This window comes from Ostrea edulis, chromosome 6 (assembly GCF_947568905.1).
Source record: "Ostrea edulis chromosome 6, xbOstEdul1.1, whole genome shotgun sequence".
Classification (NCBI taxonomy): domain Eukaryota; kingdom Metazoa; phylum Mollusca; class Bivalvia; order Ostreida; family Ostreidae; genus Ostrea; species Ostrea edulis.
In genome coordinates, this window is record NC_079169.1 from 38252409 (window position 1) to 38278272 (window position 25864).

The window sequence follows — 25864 nt, forward strand, 5'->3', positions numbered from 1 at the left end:
AAATATGTCATATATAATATTGATAATATTTACACCATTGTATACATTAATTGACCTTAATATTGTATATAATCTTCACACAGGGAATACACATGCTAAATATTCAAGTCCTGTCTGACTATTAAATTTACAAAGTTTACAAACCAGTTAGCCAAAGACAGACAGAAAAATTAATTTTAAAAACTGTAATGTAACACATCTTGTATATCTTAATCTGATAACACCAATTTTAAAAGCTACCTTATGCCCTATTGATTTGGGGGAAAATGACATTTTTGGATCTTAGGAATATTTTAATGTTGAATTCTTCCATGTTTTCAAAATTACATCAACTTATATATCAACGATTGATTTTGTTACTATAGCTTTTTGGCAAATTTTTCACATGATGCTTTGAATTTATCATGCAACATGGCATACACATCATAAATTCGACATTGTACAAAGTTCTATAAAGGTGTGATTGAATGATGAAAACATCCTGTTACTGTCCAATGTTTTCCTTATCAAGAGGCCATTTTCATAAAGACTAAGTTGAAAAAAAAGCTTTAATTATTCAATCTCCTTGGAGAAATTTTGGCACCACTTTGGGAATTTTTGTAAGGTGGAATTGCCTGAATAAGCTATTAATTTATATGTATGAAAAACTCTACTGACTTCCTGAATGGTCACTGGGAGGTCCTGTGCCTGTGGTGAGAGTAGAGCCTCTGTTCCGTCTCCAGTCAAAGTCATCCGTGGTACTCTGTGTCCACCCACAGAAGTTGGTGGAGAACTGACAGTTAAATGGTCCATTGCTTGGAGCGACTGTCGAGATCATTGGCGTGGTGCCTGTCACTGCAGGTGGTGTCGCTGCAGCTGGTTGTACTGAAAATATCAATATTTCTCTTTTTGTCAATTTAGGCTGCAACATACAAGACATGGTACATATGTATTTGAATATAACATCAAAATGCATCAAAATGTTATTAAGAGGCACTTACTTCTTATCTTAAGCATGAATTAGTGTATTCCAAAACTTGTTTTATATGGCAGGGCTGTCACTACAGTTCTTAGGACAGGGTCCAAATCCCTTTAAATTGGGAAATTTATCGGAATTCTTTGTGCAGATTGGGAATTTTTTTAATTAGTGTATAATCATCTGAGTTTTTGTTTCAGATAAGGAAGGTTTTTTCCTCTCTTTATAAAGGTAAAGACCAGACTCTCACTCAGTTACATTCATTCTGTAACACCCCCCCCCCCCCCCCCCCCTTCCCCATCCTCAAAGTACATAAAAGTGTAATCTAAAATTCTCTGTATGTTTCTGTATTTGACAGATGGTGATTATCTGAGAAATGCATCTTACACTGTCTCAAAATTGGGAATTTCTGGGCTATGAATTGGGAATTTCTGGGCTATGAATTGGGATATTTTTGGCTTATTTTCTATCCATGTCTTGGATTTCATGAAAATGATATAAAAGTAAATTAAATTTTGTAAAATTTTGTGAGGTGACTTAGTTTTTTAGAAATTTATGGAAATCAATGGATAAAGACTAAAATACATCATTTAACCAAGTGTGTTTGACAAAAGGACTATGCATCATTTGAGCTTAAAAGGGAGGTGGTGGTGGTGAGAGGGGAGATTAACAAATTTGATTGACAAATCAGATTGAACTCCACTTGCAAGTGGAAATACAAAAACTGAGACCACTTCTGTGTATCAACAATACAATATGCATTTCGTTGCTTTATCCTTACCCCCACAGTTCTGGTTGGAGAAGGTGATGTCATCCAGCGCAATGTCCCCGGTGTAACTTTGTCCTCGTCGCCCCTCAAACACTACCTGGAAGTTCTGTGTAGAAGAGAGAGGGGTCTGACCGTTCATCCACTGATTGCCCTGGTTTCCTTTCAGAGTCCATAATGTTCTATTACCGCCCCCTACAATGGAAGATAATTATGATTATACATTAACAGGGTTCTGTAAATGGATATGTAAACAAAGAAGTTTGTTTACTGTAGATGTATTTAATTTCATGGAGATATAATTTTGCGGATTATCATTTTTGGTTTGGTCTGCAGGTATGAAACTCCCCAGAGTTGCACGTGGACATTAAATTAGTTTACATACTTTGAGCCTGCTGATATGAAATGAAGCAGATTTTATGCGAGTACAGACTTAGTGGAAATAAATACAGTATAAAGATCCGTTTACAGTATATGTATAACACTGCATCCTCCTCACATCATTATATGAACTACTTCATTATTGAATTATTAAACAAGAGTACCGCAAACGGTACATAATATGCCCGTGAAATGCATACATAGGGTTTTTTCTTGTGCTATAATTTGTATAACTTTGCTTCAGGTAGTATCAGCCATCATGAGGCTGTGACAAACTTTCATATGAACAAAGGGTCTTAGCTTAAAAATCTAGATTTCCTCAAAATGGACCGAGTTCAACAACCTGTAATTTTTTCAAAAATGGAAGAAAATCAAAATCCTTCCCCAGATGCACATCTTCAATACCCATACAAACACTCCACAAAATAAGATGGTCCTCACTTGAAAACTGTGGGAGGAGTTGGGCGGACAAATTATGTACCCTCCATAGAATATTAATTTCCAAATAGACTAAGTTCAACAACCTGTAATTTTCTCAAAAATGGTAGAAAATCAAAATCCATCCCACATGCACATCTTCAGTACCTATACAAACACTCCACAAAATAAGAAGGCTCTCACTTGAAAACTGTGGGAGGAGTAGGGCAGACAAATTATGTACCCTCCATAGAATATTAATTTCCAAATAGACTAAGTTCAACAACCTGTAATTTTCTCAAAAATGGTAGAAAATCAAAATCCATCCCACATGCACATCTTCAATACCCATACAAACACTCCACAAAATAAGAAGGCTCTCACTTGAAAACTGTGGGAGGAGTAGGGCGGACAAATTATGTACCCTCCATATAATAATTATTTCCAAATACAGTAAAACTCAAATATAGCGAACACGGATATAGCGAAAATACGGCTATAGCGAAGCGAAATCAATTTCCCCGGCAAATTCTTTATATATTTTATATAAAAATCTGCATCTATAACGAACACGGATATAGCGAATTTACAAATATAACGAAGTAAATTCATATTCCCTTTGAATTAGAAATGAACGTAAAAATCACCTTTTATAACAACTTTTTTTTCATTTTAAACTCATGATTTTTAACAACCACTTATTACGAAATTTCTGTTTGTATTTTTCCAAAAGAATTTGTTAACGCAAAACAATACTTACACATACATTTAGCAAATATATTTGTCGGTATTGTTTGCTATTCTCCTTAATTAAATTTGAAGTTTGATTGCATTTATTTTATCATACACCCATTCATTTGTGTAAAGCAACGAGTAAATGACAACTGCAATAGACTGTTTTATGTATTGCGAATAATTTTGTTGATATTTTTTTTTCGACATGTTCTTGCGTGACTTAATAATCCCTCAAGATAAATTATCATATATAAATCAGTGTGTATATATCTTGTATAAAAATATTTCTTCTCGAAAATACATAGGCTTAATTTCTCTTAGAAACATTTACAAACTCAAGTATATCGATTGCTGCTTTCTTATGCAACTGATATACATGTAGAACAAATCAATCTTATAACGAATTCGTTATATCTTAATTATGAATTCACTATAAACGTATAGCGAATTACGCTTATAACGAATTTTTACAGAGTGTCCGCAGAAAACACCTATGTTAATGTTAGGAACTTCTACAAGAAGATTTCGATGGACCCGGTCTATGGGAAAGCCAACCACAACATCCTTATATACAGATTTAAGGACAATAATGGAATTCTCCACGAAGGATATTGTGATGATGGAGAATTCGGGGCCGGTAGGAAAATGCTAAAACTTTTACAAGACCAAAATATAGTGAATGTGTCCGTGGTAATTTCGCGTATGATGGGAAGACATCTTGGTCCAAATTTTTACAGAGTGTCCAAATGGGCAAAACTCCTGGAAAAAAAGTCGTAATGGATCAAAATTGCAGTATGATCTAGAGTGACCCACAAAGAAGCTACACAGCAAGTTTCAGCATGATATGTGAAAGGGAAATGAAATTATAAAGAGAAAACCCCGAATGGACAGACATAGCTGTACCATAATACGTCCCGTCTAAAGACGGGCATATAAAAACTACTATCTTCAAAACTTCTGAACAGAATCCAAAATAAACTAGACCTGTCCTAATAGGACCAAAACACCCCCACCCACCCTGCAGGGTTCATCCATATCGAGACATATTTGAAATATTGTATAGCTGACGACCAGAAAGACACAACACAAGTATTATTCATCTGAATGTAAATATGTTTCTGAAAATACATGAGGGTTTGAACTGCAACACTTCGAACTCACATATTCTCAAACATAAAATTTTAAATAGAATATATTACTCACACAGTTAAGTGCAGAGAAGACCTACTTACCAGGAATAGTTAGGTACACAGTGAGTGTGTCTACAGTCTGACCCTTCATGTTGTACCAGAAGTTGATGCAACCAGATGTTGTGGCTGGCATAGTGCTACTGACTAACCAGGCAATGTCCCCCCTCTGACGTGGAGTAGAGGTCTCGATGTATACATAATGACCTGTAACAACAACAAAATAAAAAACAAAATGTCATTAACAAGGTAAAGAATTAGTGAATTGCCTGACATCTGCTTCTCAATAAAGCTACATTCCACTTCCAAACTGCTTTCTAATAACTCATTACATGTATTAGAGTTAATTATTTTAGATCAGTCTATTATGATAAGAGCTATATAGAACTGACTGTACAATACAACATACCCTGCAGAGTGCCCAGGGTGTGGTCAGCTGAGGGTCCAGTATTTGCTGTCCCCGTACCTCCCTGGTTTTTTATCCAGTCAAAATCATCCCCCGTCCTGATGTTTCTCCAATTGCACAAATCAGTCTCAAAATCACAGGTTCCTGTACATGAACAAATTGCTGGGCATTCATTCTGCCATCATTCAAACATATGCAAAAGTGTATTTCTCTATTGGCAAGTGTCCTACGTTAATTACAGGGTTATATTTTTCTTTCACACACTCACATTTATAACATCACTATTTCATTATTTATAACTTAATCCAATTTTTACATAAAGTGTTCGGACTATATTGCCTATTACCAATCTGAAGGGTGTATTTTCCCTCCAATCAAGTCTAGAAACCCCACAATGACATACTGTAAAATCACTTTTTGTATGACGAGTGTGAGGCTTGTATTCCTACATAAAGACATTTAGTCATTTTATACGAACCTGCACGACACATTCCTGGGACGAATGATACATCATCAATGGCTATGTCTCCTCTGAAATTGGTTCCTCGAACTCCTTCAAACACAACCTACAAAAAAAAAAACAATATTGCTTCAAGAGTCCATACATGATTACAAAAGAGGATATACTTTGAACATTTCACTGCACAGTTTCTGTACATGCATGCTGTGTCTGTTGATGTATGGTGTATTTTTTTGTCTCAGAACAGAAATTTGCATTATCATGTATCATCAAAAATTGCTTATGTAATTAGCCACCAGTACTGCTATAATAAACCAGGTCATACTACATTTGTGCACACATTATATATCTGTCTAAAACAAAGAATTTGAGCTACACAAACTTTAAAAACTTTTTTGATATTTTCTATATGACATAATTATTCTAATTAGGACATCACATTGTATCGCAAATTCCCTCCTTGGTTTTTACGACCTGCCTTAACCCACCATAGAGACAAAAGAAACCATTAAATACCTTGTAGCCCTGGGAAGCAGTACCCTGGGGCACGCTCATCTGTCCCCGATTCCATGTATTTCCTTGATTTCCTTTTAAGGTAAATATTGGACTTCCCATGTTTGACCCAACCTGTAGATTGAAATCAAACAATATGAAATAAGACAACTGACAATCCGGGATTAAAACGAATATATCTTTCAACCATTTTATGATTTTGCTTCCCAAGATCAGTTCCTGGTACCTTTGCATACACATTGAGTGTTCCAACGCCATTCCCCAGCATGTGGTAATAAAACTGTACACACATGTCTTTCTGGTCGGTATACACAGGGGACACCAGGCGGGCTTTGTCATTACGGCGTTGATTTGAAGTCTCGGTATACATGTAGTGACCTGAATTGTATAAAAATCATCCCTTTTGTAGACTTAATAACAAGAATCAGAAAGGTTAGTGCAAAATTTTCTCTGTAATTTGTTGTCATATCTAAACAATAATGCATTAATGTTCTAATACTGTATTTGTACTTATTTTAGAGTATCTAAAATTTGGCGTAGTCAGAGCTGATGTACTGTTTGGCGTAATCATGATTTAGTGCTTTTTCTGTGTATGAGAATGGATAAATGGAGAATTTCATATCTTAGTGCAAATTGAGATTAGTTTTCTTGCTTCACCACAAATGCCGCTAAAATTTAAATCCCAATAAAATAAGCACCCAATTACAGAATATAAACTTTTAATACCATTTCACAAAGTTTGTGAGTTGCATATAGCCACCTGTCTGAAATCTACTTTTGAAATATTACCTCTAGAGGTACCATAAGTATGATCATTGGTGGGTCCAGTTCCCACTGTAGATGTTCTTCCTGATTTCCATGTCCAATTAAATTGGTCAGTTGTGTCCTGTTTGTACCCACAAATACTACGCGACTCAAATCCACAGGTTCGTCGAGCACCAGTGCTAGAGGCCGTGGTAGTCACTCCAGGGGCCTGTGTTTGTCCTGTGGAGAAAGAACCAACCATTAAAGAAATTGCAACCATGAGCTATCTATCATACAAGAATGACAAAACAATCTCTGAGCTATCTATCATACAAGAATGACAAAACAATCTCTGAGCTATCTATCATACAAGAATGACAAAACAATCTCTGAGCTATCTATCATACAAGAATGATAAAACAATCTCTGAGCTATCTATCATACAAGAATGACAAAACAATCTCTAAGCTATCTATCATACAAGATTGACAAAACAATCTCTGAGCTATCTATCATACAAGAATGACAAAACAATCTCTGAGCTATCTATCATACAAGAATGACAAAACAATCTCTGAGCTATCTATCATACAAGAATGACAAAACAATATCTGAAAAGTCTTAATAAAATTACTCAGACATTTTCACATAATTTACATTTCCAATGTTTTTGCATTTCATAGTTTTACAAACTGTAATGAGAGGTATTTCCTGATGAACACACTATAGTTGTGAGCAATGCGTGAAAACAGAACTACTTGATAAATATAATATGCCTATTTTAACAACTTGGAACTCTGAAAGAAATGAAATGAAAGTAGAATGGAAATACCTATAAGAAATAAATTTCAATTTTGAAGATACTTGAGGGTATGAACTGCAATGCTTTATGTCGTCCTATTCTTCATGAAGCGCTAACATGAAGTATCCTAGCATAAAACAGTGCAGTTCATACCCTCATGGATTTTCAAATATGAAATCTATTTCTTAAATACATGTAGCACTCCAAAGTGTGATGGGACTCGAATGTGTGATGGTCATGCCAAAGTGTGATGGTCTGCGCCAAACACCAATGGTGTGACACGCCAAAGTGCGATGGTCCTCTCTCATGCGCCAAACTCTAATGGTGTGACATGACAAAGTGCGATGGTGAGATGAGTGTGCCAAAGTCCGATGGTACACATTAATGCGCCAAAGTGCGATGGAGTGACATGCAAAAGTCCGTTGGTTTGCAAAACTGAATGCACACAGTGTTTTGGTACAGACTGGAAACTAACCGTGTGTTGTTTCACCAAAATATCAATGCAAAAAAATGTAGCTATAATAATAAAAACTTATTTCATTACCATTTATTTGTCAAGTTAATGAGCAAACAAATTTCAAACGTGAAATCACATAAAATGCTTTGCATTATAGCACACACACACACCCTCGGAATTTATTATGTGTACTTCACAAATAATAAAATTCAATGTTTGGTCGAAGTACTTTGCCGTTCTCACAATCCTCAACAGTATAATCCTTGCCCTTGCTATCGTCCATGTAAATCTTAATCACCTGTGCCTTTCTCCAATATCCCGAAGACGTTGGTACCAGCAGAAAGAACCTTCATTGGTGCAAATTGACGTTGGATTTTGAAGACGTTACAAATGACGTCATAATAACATGACGTCACAGACGTTACTCTACCCCGCACCATCGGACTTTGGAGTGTCAGACCATCACACTTTGGCATGGTGTGCCTACAAATGAAGGGCCATTGCACTTTGGCGTAGCGTGCCTATAGGAGAGGGACCATCAAACTTTGGCGTGACCATTGTACTTTGGCATCCAGAACATCAACAAATCATTGGACTTTGGAGCAGACCATTGCACTTTGGGGTGACCATCGCACTTTAGAGTCTTACATGTCAAGGATTGTACCTGACTTTAATATGGGAAGTACAGAACACTATGTTTAATATCGTAAATCACTTATTATCCGTGAGACACACTGGCAATGAACATTTCTGTGAGACAGAATTTTCATGATTTGTTGAATCATCATGTTAATATCTTCTCACTTCTTGTAACACAAACTGTCGCGGTGGTCTAGAGGTTAGAGTGTTCGCCCTGCATGTGGAAGGCCAGGGTTCAAATCCTGGCCGCGACAGACCTAAGTCGTTACAACAGGTAGTGACAGTTCTATCGCCAGGTGGAACTGTCAGGTGTGAATGTCACGGGTCCTCGGGGATGACCTTAAAAACGGATCTCCCATGTCACAGTAGGTGTAGCACGCTAAAGAACCCTCACTGCTCAATGGCTGTAAGCGCCTAGCAAAGGCCCATATTTGAAGCCCTTCACTGGTCTTGGTGACGTCTCCATATGAGTGAAAAATTCTCAAGAGAGACATTAAACAAGATACAATCAATCAATCAATCTTGTACCACAACTAGCTCTGTGAAAACTAATCAGTAGTAGTAGCCTGGCTGGATCTTTGTATATACAGTATAATCTGTCTAAACCGGCTATGTGTGGTTCCAAAGAAATTGGCCGGTTTGCACAGAGTCCGGAGTGCAGAATGTTGACAAGAATGAAAGTTGCTTCCCTTGTATTCACTATCTATGCATACGTGTGTAATGATTGCTAACGTTGTAATATATCACAAAAGAATTCAAATTGTAAAAATATAAATGTCAGTGTTTTATTGTCGTGCTCATTTGAAAAAAATTCAATTTTTATTAAACAGTTCAAAATTTGGGAATTATTCGCGCAATTTTCTGTTGGTAAATTGTCGATCTCGTCTACATCATCGCCGTTATCAAGTGCTACATTATGTACGTTCGTCAAGTTTGTGTTGTGTTCGTTTAAAATTTGTCTTTCCCAGCTTTCATTGTAAATGTATCCCTTTCAACTGTCTCAATTTGTGAAACGGAAACTAATGTAATGCCGAAAGATCGACCGAACATGGCGAGTTGTGCTAACTAACTGCATATCATCACTGTCTGACTCACCGTAGAGCTCCAAGAAGTCCACGAGGGGAAACCCTGCTTCTTTTGAAAACATAACGGGATTGTTGCCAATTTTATTTCATTCCAAGAATGTGTCGAATTCATCGATTAATTGAACTTTGTCTTTTAATGTCAGTTCTCGTCCCTGTTGTTAGGGGGGGCGCCATTACCTCGTGCGTAGTGCTGTCATAGTTGTAAAGTGCACCCCTAAAAATCAGGTTTTATTTTAAACTGATCGCGACTCATCGCCAGTTGCACTCTTTTACTTACCCGAGATACCCTTTGTGTACACCGCGTGTGATCGACCGAATACCGACAGGTTGGTCATCGTGGGGTGGCTGGTTTCAATGCGATAATTAGAGCTAATTACGAGCAGTTGGGACCTTGTGTACACCGAATACAATTGACCGCAACAATTAGGGTGGTGTATCAACGAGGGGCCGGTTTACACAGGATAATTAAAGTTAATTGATAGCAGTTGGGACTTTGTAAGCCGGCCGATATACAGAATACGCAGTATCCGGAGTACAGGGAATTATTAATAAAGGATTTGTTAAAGAAATGTTAGGGACTATATTTTGTGGCCGGAATTGACAGAGCGCCGGAGTACTCAGAGGCCGGTTTGGACAAATTATACTGTACCATAAATAAATCCTATATCAAAGCTGCCAAAATTCAAAATCCCACAAAAATACACACAGAATACCTGAACATCCTCCGTTTGTTAATGATACATCATCTAACGCGATGTCGCCTCTATAACCATTTCCAATCTTTCCTTCAAAGAGAAACTAAAAAACAAAAACACATTTGATTCGCATATTTTTTTTTTCATAAGAAAACAAAGAAAAATAATCAGTCTCTAAATATGCCTATATCATTCACTTATAGATAAACTCAGTCCAAATCAAATTTTTGATTATATACAAACAAAACGCAGTTATCCTATCAATTTACTTACGTTATATTGCACTGCTACATTAACTGTCACTTGAGCTTGTTGCCATTGGTTTCCCTGATTTCCTTTCCGTGTCCACACAGGGTTTCCCATAGTAGACTGGGTCTGCGTGTACAGATTTAAGGATCCAATGTTAGCCCCATACATACTGTACCAGAATCTCAAACAGCGAGTGTTTCTTCCAGAGGATGGCGTTATCGTGGGGGATCTTAATTGGGCACTTTCATTCTGATGTCGATTTGAGGCTTCCGTGTAAATGTAAAAGCCCCCTAAAATGGAGAAATTCATGATCTATGAGATAAAAAAACAAATTCATCATTTTTATTTTTTTTAATTATCCAGTGGAACTTGTCTGATCTGGTTGTTTAAGTAACAGAACAAATAACATTCAAACTAGACAAGCTTGACCAGACATTTCAGTACAATATTCAAATTTCCTTAACTAATACTTCATTTTACTAAAATGCATGATCTATAAACAATTTGGATTGTACAATAACTGGAATGAACTTCTTTACTAAACACCTCAATCTTATTTTGATGCTATAACGAAAAGAGACTAGAAAATTCAAATCCAATGTGTCAGTGTTGTACAGTAAAGCACAGTTAGCAAACCTCCAGGCATGTGTCAGTGTTGTACAGTAAAGCACAGTTAGCAAACCTCCAGGGCCAGTCAAATAAGTTCATTATAAACAAACTTCAATATATTCAATAAAATTTTCGTTAGTTTCACCTCATAAGGAAATCAATATCACTTCGCAATATGAATTGTATGAATTCACTCTAAGCGTTTTCATCATAAGCGTATTTTACTGTAACTGACTGCTAAATCAAGTTCTTACTTCCTGATGTGTGATCTGCTCTTGGCCCTGTATTGCCTGATGCTGTTGGTCTTTTAATTCTGGACCAATCAAAATCATCTGTGGGAGACCTCACCTGACTCCACCCACAGAAACCTCCATCGAAATTACATGTCACCGCTGAAAAATAAACAAAATTGTATGTCACTGCTGAAAATAAATAAAATTACATGTCACCACTGAAAATAAAAAAATTACAAGTCACCGCTGAAAAATAAACAAAATGTCACCATTGAAAAATAAACAAAATTACATGTCCTGGATGGATGTCTTGAAATAAAATAAACAAAATTTGTTGACAAGGTTGAAAAAGCAGTAACAAAATTACATGCCACTGATGAAAAATAAACAAACAACCCCACAAAAAACATTTTTAGACTGTTTGCGATTTTTTTATACATAAAATGTCAAATGTCCTTTTATTAAATGCATTGTACTGAATGTTTAAAGTTTACGACCCTGTGAATTGGCCCCTGTGGAGTTTGGTAACTTACATGTTTGTAGATTGGACCTTGTGGGGTTAATGGTAACTTATATGTCTGTGAATTGGCGGCTGTGGGGTTTGGTAACTTCCATGTTTGTGGATTGGCAGCTGTGGGCTTTGGTAACTTACATGTTTGTGGATTGGCGGCTGTGGGGTTTGGTAACTTTTATGTCTGTGAATTGGCAGCTGTGGGGTTTGGTAACTTCCATGTTTGGGGATTGGCAGCTGTGGGGTTTGATAACTTACATGTTTGCGGATTGGCCCCTGTGGGGTTTGGTAACTTCCATGTTTGTGGATTGGCCCCTGTGGGTTTGGTAACTTACATGTCTGCGGATTGGCCCCTGTGGGGTTTGGTAACTTGCATGTTTGTGGATTGGCAGCTGTGGGGTTTGGTAACTAACATGTCTGTGGATTGGCCCCTGTGGGGTTTGGTACATGTCTGTGAATTGGCGGCTGTGGGGTTTGGTAACTTCCATGTCTGCGGATTGGCCCCTGTGGGGTTTGGTAACTTACTTCTGCAGATTGGCGGCTGTGGGGTTTGGTAACTTCCATGTTTGTAGATTGGCCCCTGTGGGGTTTGGTAACTTACATGTCTGCGGATTGGCCCCTGTGGGGTTTGGTAACTTAAATGTCTGCGGATTGGCCCCTGTGGGGTTTGGTAACTTACATGTTTGTGGATTGGCCCCTGTGGGTTTGGTAACTTACAAGTCTGTGGATTGGCAGCTGTGGAGTTTGGTAACTTACATGTTTGTGGATTGGCCCCTGTGGGGTGTGGTAACTTACATGTCTGCGGAATAGCTCCTGTGGGGTTTGGTAACTTACATGTCTGTGGATTGGCGGCTGCTGTAGTCTTGCCTTGAGTTGTCCTCACAGTTGTAGTCAGAGGTGTGGTGGTAGTTGTTTGAGAGGAAGGGCGTGAATTTGTAGGCTGCCCTAAATCAACAGAATATTTGTTGTTACACTAGGGTCTTCAGTATTTTAATTCTGCTATAAAAGGCTGGTAAAAGCTTTTTCATGTGGCAACATTTCTTTGTCTTAATTGATAAAAACAAAATGCGTTTTCGAAACATTACAACCATCAGCATAGCCACATTTAAATGTGTCAAATCTAACCTATAACTTAATAAATGACATACATCTGACCTTCCCCTTAATAAATTGCCTTGACTCTTACCAGACATAGCTGTGACCTTGATCTTTCAGATCACCAAGTTTTTTTTTTGGTTTTTTTTTAGTTTTTTTTTTATATATATATTCATTTATTTCCCGGAGCCTACTCTATAACAATTTCAAAATAACTAATATAATAGGGCAGTTGCCAGGGATGGGGCCCTGACTAAGCTACCTCAATATATAACAAAGTTTTTACTAAAGTACCATGCAGGGTACATATTAACTAATTTAGATGTACATTCATTGAATACATAAATTTCATTGCATGTCAGAGTAATATTGTCATAGTTGACATTTAAATATATAGGTTATACAGTATTCATATTGTATGATGATCAATGTAACAATGAGTTTGTAGATTACAACAGTGCCATAATGTTAGATATAATAAAGCTAGGGATTTTCTTAAAACATAATACCACTCATGCTGCCTCAGATCACCAAATTTAAAGTTCAATAGATATGATTAAGTTAAAGACTGACAAAAAGGACAAAGACTAAAACCAAAATGCCCTCAATCTTCAATTTCATGAGCATATCAATTAAAGACTACCTGCAAAATCACATACTTGCACAGTTAGACTGGGTAACACTGATATCATCTAGAGCTATGTCTCCTTTTATTCCAAATCCTCGGGTTCCCTCAATGATGTACTGAAGTGAAAAAGCAAAGTACATATAGTCAAAGTTTAATTCTATTGCAGGAACGGTAATCTAAACAAATAAACCAAGCACACCTAAAAAATACTTGCAATAATGTAGCTCTATCCGATTTTTTTTAAATTCTGACGTTTTCGGGATGGGCTACAATTCAATAGGATTTCTATAATGGTGCAAAATAATTTTATGAATAACCGATAATAAGCTCCGTGTTTTAGTCCCAAATGTTGTTTACACCAAAAGGAGTACCAACTTTGTGCTTGGGCATGTGCTAATAAAGGTGTTTTTCATTAAATATCATGTACAGCATGCAAAATTCTTCATCTGCTCCGCCATGCTTGTTATAGCGAGATCTTGTAGGTGGATCTAATGAAAAACCTAAACATTGACAATCAGCACGAAAATGTAGTTACTCGAGCCATTTCGACAAAGAAACGAAAATCATATGGTTGCAGAAAGAATTTACACTCTGCTGTTTGGTTTTTAACTTGATATTAAATTCAAACCTTTGCAATACCCCCAAAATAGCTTTCTCCTCCGTACTCATCCATTGATGTAAATACTACCTTATATGGCATATGCAAATAACTTGACAATCGGAAGTTGAAACTTCAGTACATCAAACTTGGCGCACAAATATGAATCGAGAAATTTATCAAAATAGTTGAAAACTGTAGAATAGGGCCTCACAAATCATAAGTTGCAGGTTGTAAATTTATATATTGACTAAGAAACATAGAATATCGTTTTATTTATGTAAACAAAGTCAGCAAAAGTTTAGACTGATAGAAAACATTACGGAGATCTTAAGGTGTTGTAGCCCTCTCCCCCCAAAAAATAATCAGAGAGGGCTACATTATTGTAGCTAACCTAAAAAGGCTGCATATGAAATACATGACTCCATTCCAGAAAAATTTTCAACTTTTAATTTACTGATCAACCTCTTGTATCTGTAAATTTCTGAGCTGTGTTTGTGTGAAAATAAGTCACCTTGAATGTAGACTTGGGACTTCTGACAGAGACTCTCCCAAAGTTCCACTGCCCGGACTGTTGGCCAGATAACTGCCATAATGGAGTTTGTACACCATCAGCCACTGCATACACAGTTAGGGTCCCAATTCCATTTCCATTCATGTTGTACCTGTTAAAAAAGATCCCTTCATCTTATCTTTGATTTTCACTTACAGGAAACATTCTGATTTTCACCAACAGAAGACATTTTGATTTTAACCTACAGTTTGATTTTAAGGTAGATCGATCCTCGTAAGATGTCAAAGGTTTTTGCAAAAATCTTTTAATTATTAAATCAAACTTTGTGCATGATAGGAATATATCTTTTAGAGGAATTTTATTCACTGTATAAAATAAAAAATTTGGTAAACTATTGATAGTCGGAAAAAGTTTGTATTTTTCACAGATAATCAATTATCTAACAAGGTCATGGAAATAACAACTCCTGAAATGATTTGCAATACAACTGGGGAATAGCATTTAGGACAATACATTTCTTACACCTAAAATGTGATGAGTAAGTTTCTTCATAATAAAAAAGGTGAAATCTTACCAAAATTGCATACAATATGGCTGCTGGGATGGAGGAAAGACTTCACTGATGATTTGAGCTGCATCTCCTTGGGCTCGGGGACTGCTAGCCTCGATGTAAATGTAATATCCTGTAAACAAACCATGCATATCATGTATAGTTCAAAGTGCAAAACGTAGGTAAGTTGATAACATATAGTCCTCCATAGTTTCTTCATCCAGTCGTTTCTTAAAAACAAAATTACTGCAGTTCAGGTTCTGTACCAGGGATTTCTTTTTACTACCAGTAATTACTGCAGTTCAGGTTCTGTACCAGGGATTTCTTTTTACTACCAGTAATTACTGCAGTTCAGGTTCTGTACCAGAGATTTCTTTTTACTACCAGTAATTACTGCAGTTCAGGTTCTGTACCAGGGATTTCTTTTTACTACCAGTAATTACTGCAGTTCAGGTTCTGTACCAGGGATTTCTTTTTACTACCAGTAATTACTGCAGTTCAGGTTCTGTACCAGGGATTTCTTTTTACTACCAATAATTACTGCAGTTCAACTGAAATCCTAGCACGATTCTCAGGAATTCCTTTTTACTATCAAACAAGGCTAAGGAAGCTGCAACAAACTTTAAGCTGGTCATACATTCAGAAAATGATTAAAGGTCACATCTGACATATGAAGAGAGAAGTCAGCATATCTACATGTAGATGTATCATCCATAAAGGTTTGGTATTGGAAGGACTCATAGTTACTACTACATTCCTGCTTATCATCAATCTGCTCTAAAATTAGAACTTGATCCATCTCCTAGAAAATATGGATCACACGCAGCATCCAAACTAAGTATGACAGTTTACAGCAGTCCTCTCCTCAGCATCTGAACTAAGTTTGACAGATTACAGTCCATCACACAGCATCCAAACTAAGTATGCCAGTTTACAGTATTCCATTCAGCATCCAAACTAAGTATGGCACTTTACAGTATTCCATTCAGCATCCAAACTAAGTATGCCAGTTTAATAATAATACCATATTTATATAGCACCCTTTTCATACACTATGTACGCTCAAAGGCTCAATAGGCTCATTGAGCTCAAAGGCTCAATAGTTTACAGTATTCCATTCAGCATCCAAACTAAGTATGCCAGTTTACAGTATTCCACTCAGCATCCAAACTAAGTATGGCACTTTACAGTATTCCATTCAGCATCCAAACTAAGTATGCCAGTTTAATAATAATACCATATTTATATAGCACCCTTTTCATACACTATGTACGCTCAAAGGCTCAATAGGCTCATTGAGCTCAAAGGCTCAATAGTTTACAGTATTCCATTCAGCATCCAAACTAAGTATGCCAGTTTACAGTATTCCATTCAGCATCCAAACTAAGTATGCCAGTTTACAGTATTCCACTCAGCATCCAAACTAAGTATGGCACTTTACAGTATTCCATTCAGCATCCAAACTAAGTATGGCACTTTACAGTATTCCATTCAGCATCCAAACTAAGTATGGCAGTTTACAGTCCTGTATGGAGCTTCCATGTAAGTTTCGTCCTGGTGGCCTATACACATAGTAACATGACCAAGACCGAAAATTTGAACCTGCCCTAAAACTGTTTTTTGGTCAGTACCTTAGTCCTATTGACCAAATTTTAATATCCAAAGCTGGAATAGCACATTCCTATACTGTAAACCAGCTCTCATTTACGATTCCTTTATTTCACCATTTACCAATGATAAAAAATTTTTGCCAACAAGATCATCTTAAACAAATATGAGAGACATCAAAGCATACATGCCAACTTTTAAAAATCCCCATGGGGGATTTTGCGCGCGACGACCTTTTTTCAAAGGTCAAAATTCACGACATTTTAGCATGAAAATAAATATTTGTCCTTTCAAATAAAATATCAATCAAATCATTGTTAATGTATCATATATTAACACAACATCAAATGTGTTTGACCATTAACTATATAAAAAAAACTTTGAAAGATATACATTAATATTTTATTAAAATCATCTATTCAGCAAAAAATCTTCTCCAACAAGTCACATACATAATATCAAATAATATTTAAGGTTGCATCCTTTTACACCATACAATAAACATTGGCCGGTCTATATATCAAAATTTAAATTAAAGCACATGCATTTAGGTACGACTGCAAAGGCGATCTTGCTTGTCTGTAAACATGGGCTTGCAGAGACTGGTGGAATAATCTGCATTGCAACCAAAAAAGGAGTGATCTGCCCTGCTATGAAGTTTGCGAACAAAACCTTTGCACCCATGACATCTGAAATAATTACCAGGAAAAAAAAAACACATCAAAATATTCTATTTTACTTGTAAATTAAGGCTACTTGCTAAATAAAAAATTCAGTAGATCTACAGACTTGTGCGAATTACGCATCACAAAGTATATTTAATGAATACTACACTATATAGACTATATAATACATCGCTATAGACGGATAGATTTGGATAGCCTATATTATTATAGTTGGAAAAAATATACTTGACGTACCTTATTGCAAATTTTGGATGCTGTCAGCGAGAGGCGGAATGTCCAATTGTTTGGTGGTGACACTAGCATCGTTGTCATTCACGTTTGTGTAAAGGATAGGTCAATTTGAAATCCGTCTTCCCGATTAATTACTATCAAAACATGCTTCGTACTGTCCAATAAACACCCCGACACAGGCAGACCAACCCGACACCATGCGACACAGGTAAACAGCAATGGCTGACTATTGTCCCGATTTCTGATTGGCCAGTTCAGAAATGACGAGGGATTTCCAATTCTGGTCACGAGATTTCACGATTATCCCGCTTTCAAACTTGTTTTCAATCGTGAAATCGGAAATTTTGGTCGGAAAAAATTTCAAATCGGGATTTTAGGGTAATTTTGCTTTCCCAATCAGGAAAGCGGGACCGGAGGGTAAAATCGGGAAGATCCCGCCTAAATCGGGAAAGTTGGCATGTATGTCAAAGGAGCAATTTTCAAGGAGAAATATTCACAACAAAGTTCTCGCAAATCTCACAAAAAATTCTTACTTGCGAATAAAGGTCAGTTTACAGTTACATAAGCTCTAAGGCGAGCTAAATGGTAGCATCAGTCACTATTAGATGCTCCCTTAATTCACACTTACCAGTCCTTCTACTTCCCATAGTATGGTCATATGGTGGTCCCGTTCCAGTGGTGCCTGTGGTTCCCTTGTTCCTTATCCAATCAAATTGGTCTGTGACACTATTAGTCCACCCACAAAAATCCTTTTCAAAGTTACACGATCCTGAAACAAACAAATGAAACAAAAATACATTATACAGTAAAACACACTTATAATGAACATGTATATAACAAATTCATGCTTATTGTGAAGTGATATTTATTCTCCTACTAGAGGAAAATAACGAAAATTGCATTAGATAAAATGAAGTTTGGATATAAATGAACACTTTTTCACTGGCCGTTAATAGATTCATTATAACCATATTCTAATGTAGCTTCTTTAAAAATTTATGATATGTGTTCAAACTTAAATTTCTCTTCCTTCCTGCTGTCCAAATATATACTGATTCTGATCTCACCTCTTTTGGGACAGGACCCAGTGAACATCTTTGGGTCATCAATTGCAATGTCTCCCTGATTTCCCGACCCTCTTGTTGCCTCAAACACAACCTGTAATTACAAGTCCAAATCAAATTCTATTTGGTATGAAATCAAAATTTCAGAACACATACAAAAAATTTCAAATGTATTATATTAGAGCTGGAAAACTCTCTAAAGGGACATGGACACGATTTGAGCAGAACATTTTCAAATTTCATTTTTAATATTTAAAATGCTTCACTAGGGTATTTCTAATGGTCATCAAAAATTTGAATGTCAGTTGTCGAGGTACATGGGAGATTACAGAGCTCACAATTCTTTGTCATGTAAACAAGGCTTGTGCCCTGTTTTTGTTTACATATAAGCTACATATACCAGTTAAAGTTTGGGTAAAGCAGATTTTTCGATTTACAAGTTAATTCTGAACATAATTTAATAGTTTCTAGTGTTTAGCACATCTCATTTTGTTTTAAACATGTTATTTTCTATCAAGCAATCTATATGTAAACAAAAACAGGGCACAAACCTTATTTACATAACAAAGAATTGTGAATGCTGTATCCCACTTGTAACTAAAAAACTGACATTCAAAGTTTGGTTGACCATTAGAAATACTAGTATATGTGAGTTAAGCACTGTAAACAATAAATATGGAAAAATAAAATTTTCAGCTCAACCGTGTCCATGTCCCTTTAAAAACTGAAATACCATATCAAAATTAGAATTTTTTTCGCGAATTCTCATTGATTTTGGCCTATAACAGAGACTGCCTACACTGTAAGCTGTGCCTCCTCGTATGGACACTTGTCCAAACTGCCATCCCGTCCCTTGATCTCCAGAGAGACTCCAAATTGGTCTTCCCAGTCCTCCAGACGTCTTTTTGTAAACACTCAGAGTACCAATGTGCTGGCCATGCATGTTGTAGTAGAACTGAAAGCACGTAGAACGTGTTCCACTATATGACGGTGCAATCAATCGGGCTTTCACTCCCTGTCGATGTCCATTTGCCTCAATGTATACATAGTGTCCTAAACATACAGCAAGTAAGTGAAATAATTCATAGTTGCCAAATTCACCCAATTTTGTCGGGTTACACCCGATTTTTCATCCTGAAACCCGATTATTTTTTATGACCTGCCGGGTCATACCTTTCACCCAATTTCCAGGTTTGGTTTTGTAAATTAGTTTGCATGTGTAATTTCCAGTTTGTAACACAAGCTTGGATCTACATAAAAAATGCTGATGGCCATGTACATTACTTACAGAGAAGTTATCAAAGCAGGTGTTAACAATTATCTGTGAGTTGTTTTGACAAATCAGGATTTAAGTCATTATGTGAATTGGCTTTCACCAGGAAGAGACCATTATGAGGGCCAGAAGACATGCCAACAAAACGAAACAATACTTATAAATTGTGTATCTACCACCAAATTTGGGAAAACGAATACATGGATAAAAAAGTTAATGAGGACAGCATGAAGCTTATTGTCCACTGTGTAACTAGCACTGATGTCTATTGGGTCTGGAGCTAAAAATGATCGATAAAACATGCCAAAAACGCAAACTCATGTAAAAATATAAATGCATGTAAATCTCAACAATCTATGAAAAGTTAAATGATTCCACAGGTTAAGAAAATATAATGAAAGGATTCTCTGCTCTTGTACTGTTAAGGACAATTCTAAAGACAACATAAAACAAGCTTATTTATAGTCACACGAATCATGAAGATCAAATAGTCTAGCTGTTAAGGGAATCTTCCATTTGGAATGACCCAACAAAAGTCAAATGCAAATAATTCATTACATCATTCCAAACAGGCTGAGCCGCCATCAAGATCCCAAATATTTTAAATATTCAACCATCTCAGTTTAAGACTTAGAAGCCATATTTCATTAAGTAATAACACTGACCTCTGTATCACCTATCACATGCCTCCCTTACCTGAAGCAGTGTTGGTTGTGTGATCATTAGTTGGGCCAGTGTTGGCTGTGGATGTTGAACCACTTTTCCAAACCCAGTCAAAATTGTCGGTTTTGTCATTCTTCCACTCACACAGATTGGACGATTCAAAATTACAGGTGACAGAAGAGGGACTGGGGGTTACCCCTGAAGCAGGAGTTGTCTGACCTGGAGCAGAAAACAATCAATCTATTCACATCGTGATTATACTGTGGGTTGACATAACTAAGTACCATCAGTGCAGACCTATGTTGAAAAATGCACAGGTACTACTTCAATCTGTACACTTCAAAATATACAAGTTCCTACTGTATGTGACATCATGAAGCTTTATTATCTTCTTCATCTTAACAATCTCTTTCTCATTTCTTCTGTAGCATTTCTCAGAAAGCTTTCAGTTCAGTTTATTTCACTCAAAGCATGGAAAGGTACATAAAATACACGAAATGTATTTACATAAATACAATAATGAAGACTAAAGAGAAAGAAAGTCAGAGAGAACAGACAATACTACTGATTTTAAGAAGAAATGTACATAACTTTCTTAGAAATACAGAATCTCTGCAAGACATAACTTCACAAAATGTTTTAATAGTGTTTGTGGCAGTGCAATATTCTATATTTTAAGATGCCTTGCTGTTTTTGACTGTGACTTCCTGTGTACAGACCTTGCTGCCCACAAGGTCCAGTTGTGACTTGTATGTCGTCCACACTGATGTCACCTCTATTTCCATTCCCTCTCGTCGCCTCGATGACAATCTACCATTTCCAAAACAAAAGTTTCTGGTTTAGTTCTTTTCATAAATAATAAACTTCATATAAATAAATCTTAATTTACAAGATAAATTGGGGGTGTAAAACTTTGCTAAAATGAGTCAAACACTAATGGCATGAAAGTTAATGTTTAATGTCAGATCTAAATATCATTGAAAATGAAATTACATAATATTCAGATTTGTTTTACGCAATTTAGGGTAAACAGATTATATGACAATCATTGATGCCAAATTAGGATTTATGGAAACCAAAAATTTTATATCCAGGTACATGTAGCTGGTTTGCCGCACATTCAGAATTCTGATGTTCAAACATTTCAAATTTTCTTCTTCATCCATTAAAAATGACTCCCCTAAAAAGATTACCATAGCTGCACTCTGCATGTTGTTACCAAAGTTGTACACACCTGGGCATTTCCAACATTTGAGTTGCTCTGAAGGTTGATGGTCCCGCTCCTCCATCGATTCCCTTTATTGCCGTTTCTTCTCCAGATCGGCCTCCCTAGCACACCGTTCTTCTTAAGGTAGACATTCAAGTTCCCAACATTTGGTCCATACATGTGATACCAAAGCCTCAGACACTTGGTCTGCCCTCTGTTTACACTAAAGCTGGGACTCTGAAGTTGAGCCTTTGAACCTCGGGAACCTGCACTTGTCTCCAGGTATATGTAATACCCACCTGCAATAAAACCATTTTGATAGGAAATTTGTTTCCAGTACAGAATTATTTAATCAGAGTGCTCGATGACATTCCTGAAGATGTGGAACCATTTCATACCATTTATACAGTTGTAAAAGATACAGGAGGTAATTACATTTTGCAACTTACTAAGCTAGAGTAAAAAATACTGGGTTGCATAACAGACATCGAATGCCATCATCAAATTCAAGGGAGTTAACTATGCAGCTAGAAATTCACATAAAATGTCTGTAGAAGTTGTGCTGTTATCCATGAGGTTATCACGACAAATCCAATGAGAAAACCAAGAACCTGACATCAAAATTTTATTTTAAAAATATTTAAACAGACACAAATTTCCATCAATCAGTGTCTCTTTATCTGTTAACGCCACTGATCAACTGAAGTCTATAAATAAGCCTGGCCTGGATGTCTCAAAAGTCGAAACTTGGACTTAAGTCTAAGATTTTACTAAAATTTTGACTGCTCATACAAAATAAAACTCAAACTTAAGTGACATTTTTTCTCTCAAAATATCCAAGCTCCTATTCTCTCTCAAACACATTATCAAAATGTATTTTTAAAAATCTTAATGTACATAGGTTACATGTATTTTAATTAAACCAAATAAGTGTACATCATAGTATGACATTTGTAAACACCATGAAGGGGTAAAATCTGGGCTAAAGAATGCCAATCTTTCTTACTGCCAGTTGTGTGGTCAGCCGATGGCCCTGTTCCGCCTGTCCCTGTACTCCCACGATTTAAACTCCATAACATGTTTCTTTGTGAATTCACATTGGTCCATTGGCAGAAATTGTTTCCATCAAAGTTACAAGCCAAATTCTGTCCCTGCACAGCTGAGGTCAATAAAAAAAAAGGCTTGAATAAATGTGGCATGTGCAAAGGTTAAACTATATCACAAAGTAACCTTATGGATCAACGAAATTTACCATGCATCAATAATGAAAATAGCATTAAAATTGTATGAAAATAATCAATGTTTTTAACTTGTGAAATATATAATTCAGTTTTCGTATTTGTTATGTTGCTCTTCAATTAATTTTTTCATTGACAATTATACCAGATGCAAAGATAGAATTAACAGGAATGAAAAAATAAAACACTTGGCCATGTTTTTCAATACATATAAAACAAAAATCATTATCTCCTACAACATCTGTTAGAGCAATTGTTACAATAACTCTCCTTCCTTGGAATATAGGTTAAACACAATCTCTTGATTTAGTTATAAATTTAGATTTAATTGGATTTTATTTAGTAGATTGATTTGGCTTTTTGGAGTAAATTTATTTGAATTGTTTGATTTGGCTTTTTAAAAAATTACATTTATGCATTCTATTCAGATAATACTAAAAATTACATTTCAATGACCCTAAAAAAAATTGAAACTTAGTTCAAAAGCAGACTTAAAAAACAAACCAAAAATAAAAGGATTTTGAAGGGGGTATAGCTATCCTCTATGAAGTTCTTGAAAAGTCTTGAGCCAAATTGAATAAGTATAGATGTAAACAAGTCACTTGTGATATTTTCATACCATTCTAAGATGTTGTATCACTGCAATAGAACTGTTTGAAAATGAGTAATACAGATGCAGATACCATTGAGTAAATCTTTGAAACTTTTATTTCACCTTTTGGCCTCACATAGGGCATGAAAGTACAAACATATAAAACAAACAGGTAATGAATAATGAAAAGTAACATTATAATGACACAATACTTTGTCAAGTTGCTAGTGGAAGGAATATCATTTTCTGAATATTGACATTACAATTCTATAAAATTTGGCCAAACCAATAAGAGTAAATGTCATCACTATTAAATAAATTTGCAAAACTAATAGCATCTCTAAATTTGTAAATATTTCCAGGTAAAAACATTCCTCATTCATTTATATTGAAAAATTCAATTAAATATGTAGTGGCATTCATCTCCTAGACAATTTCATTTGCATTACAGAGATCACATAAAATATCAGATCTAGCAATGCTAAAAAAAAAATCACAATAAACAAGATCACAAGGCAATACTTATCATTTCCATTAGTGGAACTCTTCAAATTAAAGGCGCGTAAAGTCGTGCTACCAGGACAACATACGTAAACATTATTTAGGCATACATAATATAAATTATGGTATCGGATACATATTATATATAACCGACTGCAAACCACAACACTGATTAAAATTCTAAAGTCAAATTTAGGAATTTATTATTCTTACAAGAAAACAGATGAACTTATTAAACTATGTGAGGGAGTGCAGGTACTAAATCTGCCAAATCTGACCGATATAAAGTATCAATCGCAAAAAGAACTGTGAAGGGAAAAACCTATATGCACATCCAACACAAAAAGTTTTAATCTGAGTAATATGTTTTTAAAGTTATTCTGTAAGACTATGAAGACATTCTATTTTATCATACAATTAGGACAGGTTCATATGGCATGGACTTGGTAATCGTACACAAACACCACCACTCCACCCCACCCCCCCTCAATTTCCATATTTTAGAACAAGTTATATATATGCAAAACTGTATTTTTTAAGACGTTTATAACACTAATTAACACAACTAATGCGTTTCCAAACTGCATTCAAGATATTTTGAAAATTACAAAATATTGATGGATTTAGGACAGAGAACATCATTGTTTGGAATTTTTTAAATAGGTGTGGTGGAGTTTAAAAACATGTAACATTTTTAATAAGATTGTGTTAGAATATTTGAAAAATGCAGTTTGACCAATGGTTATTTTATTTAAAAATACACCATGTATTTTAACTCTTAAAAAAAGGGGGGTGCTATGACCGTTTCGTTTATTTCCCAGTAATCTCGCACTTGCTCGCGAGACTTGTGCATTTTCTTACCAATGACGCACAAGAGTCATCAAAGCGCAATAACTCTAACGAGCTGGTAATGAGAAGTATTATGGTGAAAAATATTTCTCTAATCCAAAATAAAATATTTCTCTAATCCAAAATCTGTTTTAAAAATTCTATAGTTGATACACTTAGAAGAATCAAAAGCATTAGATTTCCATTCTGCTATAAATGCATCTTCACACATGGTTTTCACTTTTTTTGATAAACAGACATTATTTGGGGTAAATTGGTCCATCCAAGTTTTCAAGACCATTTTTATCTAATATATCCCTGATGTGTAGTATAAACCAAACATCCTCTTTGTTAAAGGGACTGATTCACGATTTTCCTCCAAATTTTGTTTTTCACTTAAAAATGATCAAAATCTACATTAAAATATGTTTAGAAGGTTTCACAAAAAAATTAAGGTTATTCATCATGAGAGAAGCTCATTTTAGAGTGTTTATTATTTGTTTTGAATACAAAGATTGAGGTGTATTATTGTTTACGTGGTTTTCAAAATAAATGGATATTGATCCAAGTTTATTCTATATATCACACCTAAAGTATACTTTAGGTAAAATGTGTCTTTTAAAAGTTAAAATTTGTGATTGCACAAAATAAAGATGCTTTAAATTACAAAATTAACATTTCACTGGTTGGTTTGTTTGTACATAAAAGGACTCAAGTCTTTGTTTACATAACACAGAATCAAAG

General features: G+C 35.7%; 1 protein-coding gene and 1 long non-coding RNA gene across 2 annotated transcripts in view; both read right to left on the reverse strand.

The window, feature by feature from the left end:
* LOC125646053 (MAM and LDL-receptor class A domain-containing protein 2-like) overlaps positions 1 to 25864 on the reverse strand; it is a 175275-nt gene that overhangs the window by 145114 nt on the left and 4297 nt on the right. Inside the window, exons 2-23 of the mRNA XM_056139554.1 lie at positions 22968 to 23120; positions 21989 to 22260; positions 21474 to 21564; positions 20788 to 20973; positions 19618 to 19871; positions 18822 to 18912; positions 18383 to 18523; positions 15254 to 15362; positions 14680 to 14830; positions 13599 to 13683; positions 12679 to 12789; positions 11355 to 11492; positions 10516 to 10781; positions 10261 to 10345; positions 6610 to 6804; positions 6047 to 6198; positions 5824 to 5934; positions 5326 to 5413; positions 4851 to 4991; positions 4487 to 4648; positions 1737 to 1916; positions 658 to 864 (exon numbers count right to left, since the gene is read on the reverse strand). Of these exons, the coding sequence (XP_055995529.1) occupies positions 658 to 864; positions 1737 to 1916; positions 4487 to 4648; positions 4851 to 4991; positions 5326 to 5413; positions 5824 to 5934; positions 6047 to 6198; positions 6610 to 6804; positions 10261 to 10345; positions 10516 to 10781; positions 11355 to 11492; positions 12679 to 12789; positions 13599 to 13683; positions 14680 to 14830; positions 15254 to 15362; positions 18383 to 18523; positions 18822 to 18912; positions 19618 to 19871; positions 20788 to 20973; positions 21474 to 21564; positions 21989 to 22260; positions 22968 to 23120 (3369 nt within the window). The remainder of the gene's footprint in view (positions 1 to 657; positions 865 to 1736; positions 1917 to 4486; positions 4649 to 4850; positions 4992 to 5325; positions 5414 to 5823; positions 5935 to 6046; positions 6199 to 6609; positions 6805 to 10260; positions 10346 to 10515; positions 10782 to 11354; positions 11493 to 12678; positions 12790 to 13598; positions 13684 to 14679; positions 14831 to 15253; positions 15363 to 18382; positions 18524 to 18821; positions 18913 to 19617; positions 19872 to 20787; positions 20974 to 21473; positions 21565 to 21988; positions 22261 to 22967; positions 23121 to 25864) is intronic.
* On the reverse strand, positions 17226 to 18001 carry LOC130046751 (uncharacterized). The gene is made up of 2 exons (XR_008795751.1): positions 17758 to 18001; positions 17226 to 17526 (listed from the first exon to the last, which is right to left on the reverse strand). It is a non-coding gene; the product is annotated as an uncharacterized LOC130046751 (long non-coding RNA).